Source organism: Zingiber officinale, chromosome 7A (assembly GCF_018446385.1).
Source record: "Zingiber officinale cultivar Zhangliang chromosome 7A, Zo_v1.1, whole genome shotgun sequence".
Lineage (NCBI taxonomy): Eukaryota > Viridiplantae > Streptophyta > Magnoliopsida > Zingiberales > Zingiberaceae > Zingiber > Zingiber officinale.
This window is the reverse complement of record NC_055998.1, coordinates 7,068,431-7,088,082: the sequence shown is the minus strand read 5'-3', so window position 1 is coordinate 7,088,082 and position 19,652 is coordinate 7,068,431. Positions and strand designations below refer to the sequence as shown.

General features: G+C 37.0%; 1 protein-coding gene across 1 annotated transcript; it reads left to right on the top strand.

Moving 5' to 3' along the window:
• Positions 1-1,563: 1,563 nt before the first annotated feature.
• Positions 1,564-3,129, top strand: LOC121999896 (heat stress transcription factor B-4c-like). Its single transcript, XM_042554525.1, has 2 exons — positions 1,564-2,069; positions 2,154-3,129. The coding sequence occupies exons 1-2, from the start codon at positions 1,809-1,811 to the stop codon at positions 2,934-2,936; spliced, it is 1,044 nt and encodes a 347-aa protein (XP_042410459.1). The 5' UTR covers positions 1,564-1,808; the 3' UTR covers positions 2,937-3,129.
• Positions 3,130-19,652: the final 16,523 nt, after the last annotated feature.

Here is a 19,652-nt window from a genome sequence, read left to right as displayed (position 1 = left end):
AAATGGATCTAAACTAGACCGACGCTTACTGTCCCCTCAAACGAGATGTGTTCTCACTGAGTCACTCTCCTCCAGTGACTTACCTTCATTTACCAAGTGTCGAGTTACCTCATCGATGTCCAATCTATCAAGAATCACACATCCAGACTTTACTAATCCGGAATCGAACATCTCAATCTCCTGCCAAAATTGCACCTCCGAACTTCAATCTATCAAGAATCGAACATCTCTATCTACTGTCAGAATCCCACATCTGGACTTTGCCAATCGGGAATCGCACATCCTGACTGAACTTCTTGTTTGATGTCTAATCCTCTTGACCCATCAAGTTAGTTAACCTTACACACTTGGTAACAAGGTTAGATTACAAACACATCTAATTTTAATTCACTTGTCATTTATCAAAACTCATATTTGATTATTGGTGCCAACTACAAGAACAATAGAGACATTCAGCGATATATTGCGACTAAACACTAAGTTTAAACAAGTCCGACCGGTTGACTGGGTATATAATAGAGTTATGCGGTGTGGGTCATGATTTCGAGCAACTTCGGTGCCATCCGATTATTCACAAGTGAAATATTAAAATTTTCAAGCACAATCAACCTTTAAGCCGACGGTCCTTATACTAAAGGTCTTAATATCAAATGAGGAACTAAGATATAATGAAAATAACATCCTAACTTTCATTCAATCTCATTTTCATTTTAATTTTGACTATCATATCATCTTACATTTAATTTTCATGTCACTTTTTAGTTCCACTCATAAGATTCCGTATTAATACTTAATGGAGTTCCGTCTGTGAAGTGCATGGTCAAATCCTGGTCATTTAGCTGAAAAAGCTGAATATGAATCCTCCTGAAAAATTCCTCTATCGATAACTTTTTGGGGAAAGGAGCCGTTCTTCAATCATCTTTTGGTTAAATACGCACCATGCATTACTGAAAATAATCCTGTTTTTTTGGTCCATCAATCCTTATAAAGAAATTAAGATGGCAGGAAATATACTAATTCTTTTTCTGAAACGTACAGATTCTGAATAAAACGAAATATCCTCACATTAATTCATTACCGAAAAGGGATCTAACACAGGAAGCATTTTGGAAAAGATGCCTTCGTTTTCTCTGATCGTGTACAGTACATTCTACAGTACATTACATTGCATACATGCCATGGATGCAGCAGCGCAGAGAATCCTTGGGGATTTTAGCAAGCATGAATATTAGAGTCTCATCATCAATTAGTAAAATAAATATATTGATCTGGACCATTAGTAATGAAACTTGGCACTCTGCAGTAAGATTAATTATTTTCGCCTGTACGCAATTATTCAGGCAGTAGAGTATAAAGACATACATGCGTACCTGACCAACATTGAAAACTTATCAGTCGCCATCAATTTTCGGATCAGGTGATCAGACACAGAATCAACCACTTTCGTCTGCGTCTCGTGTCCCTCTCAAATAAAAATAAAATCTTGAATTCATATCGGGCTGTTGTTTCTAATTAATGAATTAATTAATATTATTTACTTTCGTTTTGTGTCCGAAGCGAACAAACGAGGCCGTTCACGTCACAAAAGATACGATAAAGGTCAATAAAAGGAGCCCGGCCTTCCCTCACGGCCACGGGCTTACCTTGAAAGCTGAATCCCAAACTCTCTCTTTCTCCCTCCCTCTCGAGTCTCCATAGCACCGACAAGGACGCACATTCCACCTCGGTCGATCGCCTTGTGCGCTGTTAATATTTAAATTACGCCCGAGCAAAGTTCGCTCCACTTCCCTGCGACGCGCGCGGCACTAATGATGGAGCGTTGTTGGGAAGCGGCGGCGGCGGCGGCGGCGGGGGGAGGAGCCGAGGCGCACAAGCCTGTTCCGGCGCCGTTCCTGACGAAGACGTATCAGCTGGTGGACGACCCTGCCACCGACCACATTGTCTCCTGGGGCGACGACCGCGTCTCCACCTTCATCGTGTGGCGGCCTCCCGAGTTCGCCCGCGACATCCTTCCCAACTTCTTCAAGCACAATAACTTCTCTAGCTTCGTCCGCCAACTCAACACCTATGTAGGCCGCGTTACTCCGAACTAAGTAATCGACCGATCGAATGAGTAGAAATTTGAGACTCAGGATTTGTTGTTCTTGTTACAGGGATTTCGAAAGGTGGTGCCGGAGAGATGGGAGTTCGCTAACGAGTTCTTCCGCAAAGGAGAGAAGCACCTCCTCTGCGATATCCACCGCCGCAAGACCTGCTCCGTGGCCGCCTCTTCTTCGTCTTTCCCCTTGGTGGCTTCCTCCTCTCCCTTATTCCCTCTCTACTCCCACTTCGACGACTACCGCCTCGCCGCCGCCGCCCACGGCTGGAAGCCGGGCGCAGACGGTCCCCCCTCCCGCCTCCTCCTCCTCTGCGGCAATGAGGCCGCGGCGAATGGCATCAGAGGGCCGCCGGCGGCGGCGACGGGCGCCGCGGCGTTGATGGCGGAGAACGAGCGGCTGCGGCGGAGCAACGAGGCGCTGGTGGCGGAGCTGACGCACATGCGAAAGCTCTACAACGACATCATCTACTTCGTGCAGAATCACGTGCAGCCTGTCGCCCCCAGCTCCGGCCTGCTCTTCTCCTCCACCCACCGTAGGCTGCCGCCGGTCCGGGGCGGAAACTCCGGGAGCCCTGCTTCCAGCAGCTCCCTCACCATCGCAGAGGAGCCAACGTCCCCGCCGCCGCCGCCGCCGCTCGACGACGACATTAATAAGAACGAATTAGAGAGCAGCGGCGAGGAGCCGAAGCTGTTCGGGGTGCCCCTCAGCGCCGGCACTGCCCGTTCGAAGCGAGCTAGCTTGCAAGCCGTCGACGAGCCTCCGCCGTCGACCAAGCTACGCCTCGTGGTCGAAAAGGACGAGTTGGGACTAAATCTAACGCCGTCACGATCCCCTTAATAATCTTCTTGATTAATTTTAGTCTTTTAATTTCTTCTCTTTTTTTAACATTTTAGTTAATCAGCGAGCTTTTTCGTAGGGTATGTTGCTACCTTTAGTTTTCTCCTGTATTTCTTGAGATCTAGTTAATGTAAATAACCCGATCTTAATCCATTTCTCGTCCACTTCGATTTCCAACTACATCCATCAAAAAGAACAGAAAGACTAGTCATTAATATTTAATGTTTCACTTGATCTAGATTATTCTAGACATCGACATGTAATAAAAAATTAATACTAAATTAAGAACTAAGTTCGATTTCAGAAACACTGTCAGATGCATGTATTGATTAATTAATTACTAGGTTAGCATATGGAAAGAGGATGGAAATGGATCGGCCATCTTCGATCTCTCTTTACTCGGCGAGGTGGCAAATTAAACCAACGACTGAGGAACGTGATGGTTCTCAGAGATTCCCTGTCCTCGTGCTGCCCCATTTCTTTGTCCACACAAAATGCCAAGAAGCAACGCAATAAGAAAGCGAACCAACAGCAGAGAGAACAATTTGGACTGCTGTGCAGCAGTCAATGCCTGTGGTTAATCGATGAAAATCGGACGACCACCCTTCAGTCATGTCAGTCGCAGACTCCTCTCGATTTTAATTCGCCGGGTAGATACATGTACGCTTCCAAAGCCATATTTCCCGGAATTTAGTCGCCTTCTTTCTCTCTTCCTTCTCCCATCTTTTTGAACCTTCCAAGTTCCATCATCTACTAATGCAATTAATCATTAATATTAATCAGGACGTATATTATTGTTTTGGCCATGCTACGTCGGGCAGAGTGCAAAAAGTAATATTCCTGCTGCTGCTGCTGCAGCATTGCTGCCGCAACGTGCCATGGCGTCTTTTTTTTTTTTGTTTGAGAGAGTTTTTGATGACACCATGCACACCGTGCAATATGGCTAGCTACCTGATCTTTCTCCTCCCCATCGTTTCCGTCTCATTGGGTTCTCTTTAGCTTTCTCTCGGCCCGAGATCCAAATCGAGGAGCCATTGACTGGGAAATGCCTTTTGCCGAAAATTAAAGCATTTACATTTGCTTTATCGTATGTTGGAAAGGCAGTAAGGGAGTGATTAAAGTTGACTAGGCCACTAAAGCTTTGGACTTCAGAGTGGACTCCACGTAGTCTTCTTCTCTTCCCTTCCCTTCTCCTCAAGTCGCAGGCGCTCATGGATGTGCGCCAAAGGGAGAGGGGGAAAAAGATTGATGGTAACTCATGGGGAGCTAAATCATGATCTAAAGGATTTTTTTTAGAAAAAAAAAGCAAAAGTGGATCCAACATATGGAAGGAAAGATTCTAAAGGATGGATTTGGTTTGGATATGTAGAGCATGTGAGGCCATTGGACAGGTATGTGAACTTGAGGACCGGGGATTCCTGTACTGCATGCATTAGAAAGCATAAAGACGTCTCGGCGTAGATCTGTGATGTTTGGAAGCATATGAGGAATCAAAAATGTGTTGCGATTCCAACACATTCAAACTACTCCTAAGCAAATAATGGTTAAATTGGCATCTTGGTTAATAGGCTTATTAGGCCCAATGATAATGCCCAAGTAATCTCTACCACTGTGTGTTACTATTCCAACTCCAATTGAAATGATCCTCAAGAGAGGTCTTGAGTTGTTCCACCACTAATCCTAGTCCTTGACTTTACCTTGATTATGCTGGTGTTCAGTTGATTTATTTGATAACACTACTTGATTATGGAGAAAGTTCCTTTTAATCTCTCCATTTGAATAGATAGCTAATAAATTTGCTCGTTTACCCATCTTTGTTTTGTAGATGTACTATGTCGCCCAAATGCTTTTCACCTACCTAAAAAAACAAAAAATTATTAATTTAGCGATAAAAAATATTCATTGTAAATTTAAAATAAAATTAGCAACAAAATAAGAAATTATTACAAATCAATAGCGAAATTAGCAATGAAAAATTTTGAGCATAGATTGACAACAAAATTATTTCGTCGCATAGTTTGTTGCAAAGTAGCGACGAACATTATTATTTTTCGTTGTTGATTTGCGATGGAAAATAAATTCGTTGCAAACATATGCAACGAATTTAGGATTCCTCACAAAATTTCTAATGAATTTCAATTTTGTCGCAAAACATTTGTAATGAATTCATGGATTCGTCGCAACATTCTAAGATTTTGCTAAAACAAAAATACTTTTTTTTAATATATTTCTAAATATTGGCGACAAATCCACAATGTGCGATGATTTCGTGGATTTGTAGAAAATGTTATTTTTTATATCTAAATATTGGAGATGAATATGTGGATAAGTCTCAAATTTTTAACTTAAATTGGCATATTGGCTTAATCAAACAAGCAAAGTATACTCAGTAGATTTATTGTACTAAATAGGTTAAGTGGACAAGTGAAACTAAATGGGATTAGCAACCAAATTAAGAAGTCGATTGGTCAATTAGGATAAACAAATTGAGAATATGAGGTGGTCGATTGTTGGCCAAACTAGATGAATTGGTTGGGTTTTAAAAAATAATTAAGTTAATTAGGGCATTAAAGCAAATGATGAGCTAATTTTGTTAATTGATCATATTAGCAAGAGGAGTTTTGATGCAGTGAACAAATTTGTTAAGCTTGATGAGCTAATTTTGTTAAAGGAATTAAGTATGTTATAGACAAGCCAATAAGGTTAAATGGGTTTAGTCATGTTGATTGAAACTAAGGAGATTAAATTCTCTGTCCCCAAAATCGTTTGTCCTTGTGTCCCACTCGTCGCCCTAGTCTATCATCGGCGGCCTCCGACTGCTGGCTCGATCAACATTATAACCCTTAGGGAAGGTGAACCCAGGGGGCTCGCCATTAGCACGATCGGCGCCGGAATTCGGTCGGATCTGAGCAGGGGCTCATATCAACGGTTGAGGAAAGTATGTTCAGATCCGGCCAGATTCTGGCACCGATCGTACCGATGGCGACCCGTCTAGGTTCAGCTTCCCCAAGTGTTTTAGTGTTGATCGGGACAGTGGCCGGAGGCCGCCGGCGGTGGACTGGGGTGACGAGTGGGATACGGGAATAGATGGTTTTGGGGACAAAGGATTTGATCTAGAAATAAAGGATTAATTAAGCAAGGTAAGGTTTGTGACTTGGATGACTAAATAAATATAAATTTGTTGAAAATGAGTAGATTATTTCACTTGGTTGTATTAGCTTGTAGGGAATTTGTGATGTCCCTAGTTGGAATGAATATATAGTTTGTGATTCATACATGATTCGTCATTTGTCGATTATGTACTAATCTACAAGATGTTAATGCGTTATGAAAAATATAACATAAAAAAAATACAAACATAAAATATTTGCTAAATAATTTTTTAATTTTTTATTAATTTGCGACTAATCTAGGGATTCGTCGCCTTCGCAGAATTGAATTTGATGTGAGTGTCTATTTTGTCCCCGAATTGGGGATGCATTTGGCAACGAAAATTAATTCGTCTCCAAAAAAACTCCTAAATGTCGAACCCCCCAGATCTATTCTCCCTTCCTCAATTTCTGTTCCCCTCCTTGGTGACAGCGAGGTGACGACGATGAATGTGTAAGCTCTCTCTCCCCTCTCTTTTCCCCTCCTCGATGGCATAGGCAAGAGCCTTGGGTGGACTTGGTCGAGCCCTGCTAGATGGCTGAGGGCATGGCTGGCCCCTACCAGGCACGATCGACTGCGGGCATGGTTGGTCGAGGGTGTAGCTGAACCCTACTAGGCGCTGTCGGCTGCGGGCGTGGCTGGCTGCGGATGTGATTATTCGCAGCTGGCCCTTGCTGGGTGTAGCCGGGCACAGCTGGCCGCGGCTGACCCTTGCTAGTCATGGTCGACTCCTAATGGTCGGCGTCGATCGCAGCAAGCCTCGGCTGGCCTTTAGTGCCTGCTGCTAGCCTTGGTTGACCACGACGAGCCTTGCCTAGCCTTTGTTGGCTATGAGATTGTTGACTTATATTTGTTTGTCAACTCTTATATTTAATTGTTGATTTTGTAATATTATTTGTGCAAGTCTATATTTGACGTGTTTGGAGAGACACTCGTCTTTATTCACTTTTGTTAGATATACCTATAGTTGTTACTTTAATAATGATATCATATTTATCATTAGTGTACTATCTCATGTTTCTATTTTCTTTGTTATATTTTCTCTCCATTTGTATGTAAACTAAATACATATCGACTATTAGTGTATTGTCTAGTTTTTATGTGTAGTAGTTTTTATTAATATTGTAATAAATGGGAAACAACCAAAATGTAAAATAAAAGGAGTTTGATGTATAAAAAATTTATCTGAATGTCAGGGTTTAACTGATGACTTTATGGTTGCATTGGAACAATTTTTGAATTTTGCATCTAGTAATGTTGAGTATATGGATGACAAAAAGATAAGGAGTTTGTATAAAAAGTGTCACAATGATAAATTTTTACATTATAATAAAGTTTCAAAATATCTTTGTAGATTTTGTTTTATTATGAATTACTATAATTAGATATGTTATGGTGAACCGTTTATATCTCATGAGGATTATAGACAAAATATATAAGTCTAAGTTAGTGGAGATCAAAGTTATTATAATCAATTAAATCCATATCAGAGGATGATAATTGATGCAGCGAGTCGGAATTTTTTCACGAACCGAGTGATGCAAGTTCTAGTTGTCCTCTAATAGTTGAACAAATATTACTACTTATGCATCATTGTTAGAGGAGGTAGAAGTATCACACATTGATGAAAATGCTAATAATGAAGCATATCTTGAATTTCAGGGAGTGTTGAGTGCTACAGATGAACAAATGTGATTGGTTGTGATAGTCACACTAAATTATCTCTCACTGTAAGATTGTTGAATGTCAAGTAGAGCATAATGTGCCCAAAGATTATTTTAATGATATTGTTCAAGTTATTGGAGAGACATTGCTGCGTGATCACATAATGCCCAATGATTTTTATAGTATAAAAAACTTGTAAAAGAATTAGGTCTTTCGATAGAAAAAATTGATATTTGCAAAGATTGTTGTATGTTATATTGTGAAGATGATGAAGACACAGATATCTATAAATTTTATAATCAAACTAGGTACAAAAGGACAGAAGGAGTCAACAACGACGTAAATCATACACTCAGTTGTTTTATTTGCCTTTAACTTTTAGGTTTCAAAGGCTTTATGCATCAAAGACAACTGCTGAACACATGACTTAGCATATAAATCATCAATTAGAAGAGGGACTAATGTGTCATCCATCAGATGCAGAGACGTGAAGTTTTTTTGATAAAACATATCCAAAATTTATGAAGGAGACTCGAAACATTAAGTTAAGTCTCTATGCTGATGAATTTGCTCTATTTGACAAATCAGGAATAAATTATTTTTATTGGCCATATATCTTAACTCTGTATAATCTTCCACCTAGGACGTGCATAAAAACACCCTATATGTTTTTAACATTTATTGTACATGACTCAAAAAATCTGAAGAAGTTAATAAATATTTATATGCAACCACTAATTGCAAAGCTGAAACAAGTATGAGATGAAGGTTTCCCTATATATGATGTTCATACTAATCAGATGTTTGTAATTAAAGATGCTCTTTTTTAGGACATAAATAACTTTTCGGCTTATGGTATGCTATCAGATTGGAGTACCGCTCGAATCTTAGGATGCCCAATATGTAAGGAGAGATCAAAGTTAAACAGGTTGAAATATGGAAAGAAACTCAGTTATTTTGATTATCATAGATAATTTTTACTACCAAATCATAATTTCAGAAAGAATAAAAATGAATTCACTAAAAATAAAATTGAAAGAACATCTCTGCCATTGAGATTAATAGGTGATCGAACATATTTGGTTTAGAATATTTAACTTTTCATCTATTATTGAAGAGGTGTATGGTACAATATATGAATATGAAAGTATATATAAATAGACTAAACGGAGTATATTTTAGGATTTACCATATTGGTTTATTTATATGGTTCATCATAATTTCAATGTAATGCATATTGAGAAGCATGTTTTTGATAATCTGATAAATATAGTGATGGATATCGCCGGGAAACCAAAGACATTTTAAATTCAAGAAAAAATATGCGACTCTTTTGAAAAAGACTCACTCTTGATGTCGATGAAAGTAGTAGGGGACCAAAGTCAAAAGCAGTTTATACATTAAATAAGGATCATAGATGTGTTGTTTGTGAATGGTTGAAATCATTGAAATTTTTAGATGGTTATTGTTGGTGTAACTTTCCCTTAGTCAAAGTTGACCAGGTTGACTAAACTTGAGTTGACTCAAGCTTGAGTTTTGATATTTGACAATATATAGAGATTATTGGTGTAATTATCTATCTGGGAGATTGATGGTCAAAAGTTGACCGAATACTTGACTAAAAAAATCCTAACTGGAGGTTAGGCAAGAGAAAAACCAACGGGATGATTGGTAGAAGAAGACAAATCAAGTGGGTCAATGTTGACAAGACACTTGGTATGGAAAGTCTTGGTAATTGAAGGCAGGTAGATGGAAAGTCCTAATGAGTGAAGCCAGACAATTGAAAAGTCCCGATGAGTGAAGCTAGGCAGGTGAAAAGCCTTAGTGAGTGAAGCTAGATAGATGTAAAAGTCTTGGTAAGTGAAGCCAAGTGAATGAAGCTAGGCAGATGTGAAAATCCTAGTGAGTGAAGCCAGACATTGAAAAATCCAGGTCGGTCAAGGTTGACTGGACATTTAATGAGTGGAAGTCCAAGTGGGTCATGGAGGACCGGACACTTGGCATGAGACAGTAAGTTTAAGTGGGTCAAAATATTGACCGGACACTTAGTGATGAAGTCCTAGTAAGTGAATTTAGACAGTAAGAAAACTCTGGCAAGTGAAGTCAGGTGGGTCAAAGGTTGACTGCACATTTAATATTTGGAAGTCTAAGTGGGTCATGAAAGATCGGACACTTGGCACAAGGAGAAAAGTCTAAGTGAGTCAAAAGATTAACTAGACACTTGGTGGAGAAGTCTCAGCTGGTCGAGGGTGATTGGATGCTAGGAAATGAGGAGTTCCAACATGTCATGATTGATAGAATATTGGGCAAGGAACCTTAGGACTCAGGTTTAGGAGCTAGGGTTACCAAATCGATTGGGACAATCAATTTAGCATATCTTAAGCGATTAAGATAGAGCTTAATCACTTAAGACTCATAATCGTGAGAACGGAAGGGTGTTGAATCACTTAGGGCAAACGATCCAGCAGGCCTTAAGTGATTAAGGTAATCACTTAAGAAACCTTCTATTCGAAACATAAGTTGGGGTAAGTGATTAAGCAGGAAAGCTTAATCGCTTACAGCGTTTCTTGCGATCAAGCAAAAGGGAGTGGAATCAATTAGGCTAATCAATTCCACCCTTCTTAAGCAAACAGAGTGATCACTTAAGGTCCTTTCTATGAAGAAACAAAAAACTTGGTAAACGATTAAGCAAGGTTGCTTAATCACTTACAACCTTTTAGCAATCGAAAAAAAGGGGCAAAATCGATTAGGGTAATCAATTACGTCCTGTTTAAGTGATTGGGGTAATCACTTAAGGTTCAAAAATATAACCGTTCTGAGCAGGTTGCTGACGTGGTAATCACTTAAGAATCCTTAAGTGATTAAGGTGTCCAAAGAGCCCTAGAAAAGGGTTGACACGAGCATCGTTTCAACAGTTCTTCACACACATCTTCTTCGTCGTTGCGCCAGTTCTTGAAGCTTCTTGGAGACAAGTGTTGTTGTATTTCCAAAGTTCAAGAAGTGTTTTACAAGCTACAAGAGATCAAGCAAGAAGAAGTTTTTCATTTGTATTCTTTCATTTGCTTCTTGTTTGTGCTGTATTCTTGTTGAGAGCTTGCACGAGGTTTCTCCACCTCTGGAGTATTTCAGAGAAGAAGTTATTTCATAGTGGTTGTATGAGAGAGGGTCAGATCCTTGGATTAGTCACCTCATTGAGGTGGATACCAAATAAATCAAGGCGTTAGTGTTTGCTTCAAGTTTTCTGCTGTAAATCATCATCGACAAAATGAACGGAGCTAATCACCCCCCCCCCCCCCCTCTAACTCTTGGAGTGCCCCAATAGTTTTGTCTCTAATCTTGGAAGATGTGTCGATATGAAGAAATATAAATTGATTGGTTTGAAATGTCATAACTGTTATATATTCATGCAAAAGCTCATTCCTATTGCCTTTAAGGAACCCTTACCAAATTTTTTATGGAGTGTTACTACTGAATTAAGCATTTCCTTCATATTATTTGGTCAACAGTTTTGAGACATTCACATATGGAGTCGTTAGAGAGAGGCATTCCAATCATTTTGTGTATTTTGGAAAGGTTATTTCCATCTTCATTTTTTTGATTCATGAAACATCTTTTGGTTCACTTGTTATACGAGGCCAAAGTTGAAGGACCTATTCATTTTTTATGGATGTATCCATTTGAAAGATAAAATTTTCATCTTATATACTTCGACAATTTGAATGCATAAAAATTGACTAATTTTATTTATATAAATAACTAATATAATTTATTATATTACAATCATATTCCTATATTATTTAAAAAAACTAAAAAATAAGATGTGTTGAAGCATTTATTGTTAATGCATACATTATAGAGGAATTAACAACTTTTATATCATATTATTTTGAGTCTCACGTTAAAGCAAAAGACAGAGATCAGAAAGAAATGATGAAGGTCCTATTAATCCCAATTTGAACTTATTCTCAATTTTTATCTACTTTGGTCAACTAAGTGGACCATGTAAGTAGTGATACTTAACTAGTCGAGAATGGTGGGCAGCCCACACATATATTTTACTAAACCGTCCCGATGTAACTCCATATTTTGAGTTAGTATATTTTTCCTATTTTTTATTTCTTATGTCATGAATTTTTTGTGTTATAATTTATTTATTTTTGGTAGAATTTTCTAAAACTTAAATTCTAAGATGTCAACACAAGAGTTTAATCACTTTTATGATAATAAATTTGCATCATGGTTCGAATCATATGTAAGTAGACAATCTAAATTTAGTTTACACATATATATTGACTTTAAAACATATTTATTTGACTTTTGGTTCATGATACACATTGAGCATAAATTGCTAATCAATATGTCATGGGGTCTAAAAGTAATGGTACACACTTGGCCAACATATTTCATAAATGAATATAATTTTCATATTAAAAAATATAGAAGGGGGAAGATTAAAATAAATAGTGGAGTTTGTGTTCAATCATCCAATGAACTTGTAGATGCAAGCAATGATTTTTAGGGTTTGTTGTAGTAATTATAGTGGTAGAATATCCTGATCCAGAAATACGAGTTATTCTATTCATGTGTCACTTGTTTGACCCTATCAGAGGGATGAAGGTGTATCCACGGTATAATTTGGTTAAAATTAATCATAAGAGATGGTATATGAATATATGAACTATTTGTGTTGACACAACAAGTGATTCAAGTATTCTATGTTTCATATCCTAGTTTGAAACATGACAGAATTGATTGGAGGAATATTTGTAAAATGAAAGCATGGAAAAAAAAAATCAGGAAAGTTAGGAATACATTGCATATCAACAAGAGGAAGTTGCAAATATATTTTAGACCAAGGAATATATTATTCCAATATTACGAGATCCCAACAGAGTAGTAATAAACATGGATGTAAGTGAAATTGATGATGATGATGATGAGGTGGAGGAGGAGGACAACGAGTATGAGGATGAGAATGACAATGACAATGACAATGAAGACTTTGATTTTTTTATGATGGATAATTTTATTATCTTAATATAACAAAAATTATGATATTTTATTTTCATATATGGTAATATATTCTTTTATAATTATATTTAGTTTTAATTTGTAAATTTATAAAACTCATAGCTTAATTAGTTGTCTATATATTGTCTCATTCTTAAATTTATATCTTTTATTTGTTAATACTCTGTATTTTTTCCTATAAGTCATTAGAGGTGACATCTTGTCATCATAGGCTTTGCGGCACTCTCTCATCTCTGAGCAAACATGATCAGTTTTTTCATGTTCTAGATTATGCATCAAACTTTTATTTACTTTATCCTATTTTTGAATCTTGGTTGACAGTTTCAACGGGGTGACCGTAGATAGAGTTCTCATGGCTAGTCTGATACACCTCCTATTAGGCAGGACTTTCCCATGCAGATTTGTTAGTACCTTCTCATTCACCTTTGCTACTACCTTCGTCACTCTAGTTGCCAGTACTCATGCAAGTTCATTCTGCTAGACACTCAGATGCTGACATACAAGACACTCAAGAGTCTATAGTCCCTTGCGGAGATTCGTAAGTACTAAAAAGTATTTTATTTTTTCAACTATATTAATTATTTAATATTATTTGTTTGTAATTTTATGATAGGTTTGAAAATTATATACATGTTATTCATGAGATTAATAGAATCATAAATAATCATTGGAGAGGGGATTCAATGGCATATACAAACACGCTAGTACCCACAACAGAGCTTTGGTATCCCCTTCCTTTTATATATGAAATAAAAGTGAATATGTAATCAATTAAGTTTTTTCCCATTGCAGTGGTCATTCACTTGGGACCTTAATGAAGAGTTGGAAATAAAGAGAATTTTCAAGAAAAAAATGTAACGATCACATCCAGCATGTACTGAATCATGCTAAAATTAGGGAAAAAGTCACCTTGCATCACTGAGGAAAATTGGACTAGGATCTTCAATTTTTGGGCAACTAAGGAGAACAAACAAAGAAGTTAACAAAATAGAACAAATCAAGCTTATAATTATGGAGACTCATCTATAACGTATATGGGAGACTCAATTAATATCGATGAGCATACACATAGATTAGTAATTGTTTAACTCTCTCGCTAATTTTTTAATCTATTTCATATAATTTCATTATTTCTAACCGTGTTTTTTTTAAACTAAGAAAATGATGAAGGAACTAGTGTTCATGGACATTTTCACATGCACATTTTTTTTTAAAAAAAAAGAAGATAAGACTTGGATTTGGGAGTGAGCTAAAGCAATTAAGGTTTGAATTAATCTTGGATCTTAATTTGTAATTTAGATTCTATTAGTTATGTATTTGCTCTAAATTTATATTATATGCATCTATGTTATATCTAATTAAGATTATATGAATTTCTAAAATATTGTTATTGTAAATTCATTTTAATTTTTCTCATTGCAATACAAGAGAAATATAATGAGCTAGAGCTAACATGCCGAAGTTCAGGTGTTAGTGATAATAATAAGGCATATGAGCCTTCTATTAATAATAATTTAAATTTATGGTTGGAGGCGAGTGGGGGATTGAAAGGAGGAAGGATATTGAGAATGCATTCTTTGAGCATAACCCATAAAGTTGCTTATACATCTTCTTCCACCCCACCAACAATAACTATTAGTACCCCAAGGTAGTTTTGATGCGATCAATCAAGTCAGGTTAGGTCATGTTGGTTTTTAACCTCTGTGTCTAAGTGTGCAGGAACTTAGGAGCACAGGAAGTCAAGCGAAAGACACAGCTAGCGAGAAGGATGACAGGGGAGAGAGTCAACGGGCTCGGTGCGTCCGAAGGATGAAATGCTACGGAAGAGTACGCTGGCGAACGAGAAAGAGGCGCACAACGTTTTCCGAGGAACGAGAAGTCGGAACGGAAGACTGCTCGAAGGCTAAAAAATGAGTTCAAGTGAGCCCTATTCCGGATGGTCGAAATCACCCAAGCAAGCAGAGCTGGAGCGGAAGACCCGGACCCAAACGAGCAGAGCCGGAGCAAGAACCCGAACCAAACAAGTTAACATAAGGTTAACTTTGTTCCGGGTACTTGGACCATGAAAATTATCCGGATCATGTCAAGTGTGATTCGGTGCGACGGGGATAAAATTTTATCCCCTCTCGGCGCTTGGAACTCTTCCAGACGCCCCGACCAGAGCTATAAATACAGCTCTGGTTCCGATTGTTCAAAACAACACTTGTAAACACTTCTAATTTATTCTACTACTTGTTGTGAGCCATCAATGCCGTAAGAGGTTTCTCCGCCTGAAGGAGTCTTTGATAGTGAGCTTTAACTTTCTTGGATTAACAACCTCCCCGGTTGTAATAAAGTAAACCTTATTGTGCCTCTTCTTTCTAGTTTCTTATTTATTTTATGCAAGTGCTAGTTTAATTAAGCTGTAACTTTCAAGGAAGGTTTGTGTTATTTTCGCAGGGCTATTCACCCCCTCTAGCCGACCACCAAGGGTCCTTCAATAACGACACAGATACATAACTTGATTGAAGAGGTTATCCATTTGGGGGTGATAATAGAGCAAAACAAACATGAAATGAAGGGAAGAGATCAAATAATTGATGATTTACGTCTACAACATAACTTCATATTGCAACATCTTTAGTTAAGCTCTGCTCAAGTCGAATTCATCTAGGTTATGATGGTGATGGTGACAACGACAATGATGATGATAGTGGTGGTGGTTTTTGATGATTTTGTTGTGTATAAAATTAATTGTAATTAGTGTTTTTGAAATTTGTTATTTGATTAAGTTTGTCAATTTTTTATTTTTGTATTTTTGATTAGTAATATTATTTTTGTTTTGAACAGGATTAGTAAGGCCAAGAAAAGTATAGTGGTTGGAATCCGCATCAGAACAAGTCTTTACATATTTACTTTTTGTTAATTAATAGGATTTTTTTTGTTAAAAATAATATTTTTTGTTTGTTTGTTTTCTAATGTAGGAAAAGAAGAAGTTGAAAGGAGAAGATTTTTTTTTTTTATCTTTCCAACGTTTTGAGACACTTTTAATATGGGATATTATTATTTGGATATTATGACTTAGAAGAATATTTGGCATTGGACATGATGACTCATTTGACAATATTTAAGTTGGTTTGTTTATTTGTATTTGTATTGGTACCGTTATGTGTTGTATGAATATAATGGGATGAAAACTTATTGTTGTATTCATTTGCATATTTATTTGAAATAAATAGGTGTGGTTATTGCTTTGTGACCAAAAGGTCATGAGTTCGAATTATGGAAACAATCTCTTGTAAGAAGTAGGATAAAGTTGTGTACAATGGATTATTCCACGGGACCCCGCATGGCGGGAGTTTCATGCACCGGACTTTTTTTTTTAAAAAAAAGGTGTGGTTATATTTGCATACACGATAAATGTATGAATGGTAGGTTTTACGAAAAAAATTTTCATTTTGCGCTGAATTTTTTTTTGGCGCAATTGTAGCATAAATTACCATTTATCACAAATTTACAACGAATCTTGGTATTAGTCACAATTTTGTGACGAATTCAAGTATTTATCACAATTTTGCGACAAATCCTGATTTATTGCAAATCTTTGGTGAATCGGGATTTGTCATAGAATTGCGATGGATACCCGGATTCATCGCAAATATGGGATTATAAAATAATGCGATGAATTTTATTTCGTCGTAAATTTACAACAAATTCAATGACGACTAACAAATTCATCCCAGATTTAGCCACAAATTTATATTATTTGGTTGTAGAATTTGGCAACGACTTATTTGTGACGAAGTAATTTTCGTCGTAGATTTCGTCGCAAATTTATTTTAAGACGAATTACTTTTTTAAATTCATCATAAAATTCATCCCCATTTACACTTTTTTTTAGTGTAATCTCTTGTGTATATTTATATTTCTCTTCTAGATAAATTGGTTTGATAGCGTTAACATCTCCTACACCTTGATTAAACTAGTTTTTAAAATCCTAAAAAACTCCCTCTTAATGCAAAAGTGTAATATAAACTACATTTAAATACCCCACTAGAGTAGACGCATTCTTTTCCTTTAACACCACATAAGTAAAAATGCTCTCTTTTTACCATCTACACATTGTCCTAAATCAGTCTTCTTGTCTGTAAGATCTCATTAACACGACCATATCCATTCCATCTGAAGCACTAACATCATCTCAAAGTTTAGGTTTGAATTTAGATTCACTAGTACGATTTTCTCTTCTCGCCTTTACCTATGTTTGGATGGGGTGAGGGGAGAGTAAAAGCCTCCCTTCCCTCCCCTCACTCCCTTTCCTCGCCTCCTTCTCAAACAAGGTTAAAAGTTACTTTCTCTTTATTTACCCTTCCCTCATCTTCTTCCAAACAGACCGTTAGTAAGCTCCTACTCAAACTCGACATAGTCTTTTCCATTTTTTTTAGTGATATGCAATAGTTTCCTTTTTCATCCCTTACCTAGTCAGCTTGCTTCTTTTGCCAATTAAGTCTATATTGAGACCTTATATAAGAGATTTCTCTACCCTCCTTAGACTTCTCTTCAATACTAATGAAGAAAATTGGTTGCTTATATAGTTATATGCCCTTCAAACATACCCCTACATTCCTAAGTTTCAAAATATTTCATTGATAAACAAAATCAAATTCGCTATAAAATTTGAGCCCTAAGGAAGAAAACCACATCACAATCTCAAAATTTAAGCTTATTGGCCTGTTGGGCCAACAACAAACAATACTGATCCAGCAGATTTTGTAAACACAAATTAAATTAACCAAAGCATCCTATTATCAAATTAAATATCCCCAAAGTCCAAATTCCTGCATTTTATTTGACCTTTTCTCATGATTGCCTCGCAACTAAGATTCGAACATCATGTCAAGTTTGATTATCATCACAATCATATTTATTTTAAAATTTTAAGCAATAACAAAGGATTATTGAATAATTCTTTATTCTAGAGAATTTGATTCATCAAATAAATTAGTACACGTGACTTACATCCAACAACTTTCTTAATCATTAATTATTGTAATGGGGTGTTTGATGATGCCTCGTCCCTACTTACTGCTTTCCCATGGCACCTTTAGTGGTACATTCTATAAGCTTCATATTCTCCCTACTTGTGGCAATGATTCATTAACTGACCTTAAGGATCATCCTAATTTCTCTTTCCTTTGAATATCATCTAACCTTCATTTAATACTCATAAGTGACATTGGTTCAGTGGCCATCAGTAGCTAGAACAGAGGTAAGTTAATTGGTCGGCCTTGTCATCATTTTTCTTTTCCTGGTCGTGCACGAGATGAGAAGTGGCTTTTACTTTTTGGGAGTAGAACGAGAAGCTGCCATGATCGATTTTAATGTCGGTATAGCTTGCTACATCACCTCTCACTATTTGAATCTGCAAACTAAGGGCAGTTTTTCAGTAGCGAAGATCTTTTTTCTTCATATTTTAAGACCCCGAGCTCTCTTTAGACCTTTAACAGTGATCAGTACTCTAGACCTTTAGCTGGAAAGTAAAAGTGATCTGTACTGATTAACAGTAAGCTATAGTTAATAAGATAATAGATCACTTCAGCCAATTCACTTCCCTTGACCTTCATATTTTATCATCAATCCAGGGGTGGAATAAATTTTTTATACGACGAACTCATTTGCAGTTTTTCCTGCTGGTTTACAATACTGAGATTTCTATCCATCAGTCATGAAGCATCAGAATGCTTTTAATCTGTGACCCCATGCATCAGTGAAACAAAGAAAGCGAGAAGAGTACATTATCAAACACAGCAATATGAACACTTCCACGATTGCCACCAAATGGAGTTTAATTACTTTTCCCCTGATGCGACAAGATTAAATCTTTTTATCTTCTAACAATAAATAAAGAGCCAACAGGGCTTCCTTCCCATTTCAGTATTGCACGAGAAAAAGGCCTGAATCACACTTTAAGTTGCACCTTGGAGAAGGCGCCATTTAGTTTCGGCAGGGACACATCTCTTTAATTAACAGTGACCAACAAAAAGTGAATTGGTATCTTCTTTTTCTCTTTGATCAGGTTCCTGATAGTGATATCCCTCTTTCCTACTTTGAAGCTACATAAATTTATATAATTAGTACCTCTAAGCAAGCTGCCTTAGTACTCCTCATAAACAACTTATTATTTTTCTTTCTAATTAGTTGGTAGAGAGAAGAACCTTCAATAGTGCGCTAGGGTTCATATTTTTCCCATTTTTAATCTACCTAGATCTTTTCCTGTAAAAGTGTGCAGGGTTTCTGTAGATTTATATGTATTATATTCTCTTTTTCCTTGGGTTGCTATCTACTAATTATTAATCTATTTGCTCTTAACATAATATTAATCTAGCCAATATGGTCTTGAGAAGCAAAGTAAGAAAGGACAATTTGAGAGACAATGTTCTTAGGAACATTATGAGCTCTAAGCCTCTGACAACCAGTGTCTCCTGCACACAGAAACAAGCACATCTTTTCTAATGATCTTTTCCAATGTGGTACGGTAACATCAGCAGAAGGCTTCAGCTTGATCCTGTAATTAGGATCTTGAAACGAAGACATAAGACATCACATAATAATCACTCTAGAGATTTCCCTGATTTATTACTTATGTGAGTAGGCACGTACGGTCAGTAGCTAGAACAATGCTTATACTTTTGAGTAGTGGAATCAGAAGTTATTATGGTCCCTGCATTGCATGCCTGAGCCTTTAAAAATGGACAAAATTTTAAAATTCTTCTACTTTAATCTTGTAGTCATAGTACAGACTCCACAGCTTGCAATGGGTAAAGCTTAGAATATCTTAGAAAATATTAAAGAAGCAAGTGATGGCGGATTGGCGGATATGAAAAGAAAGGT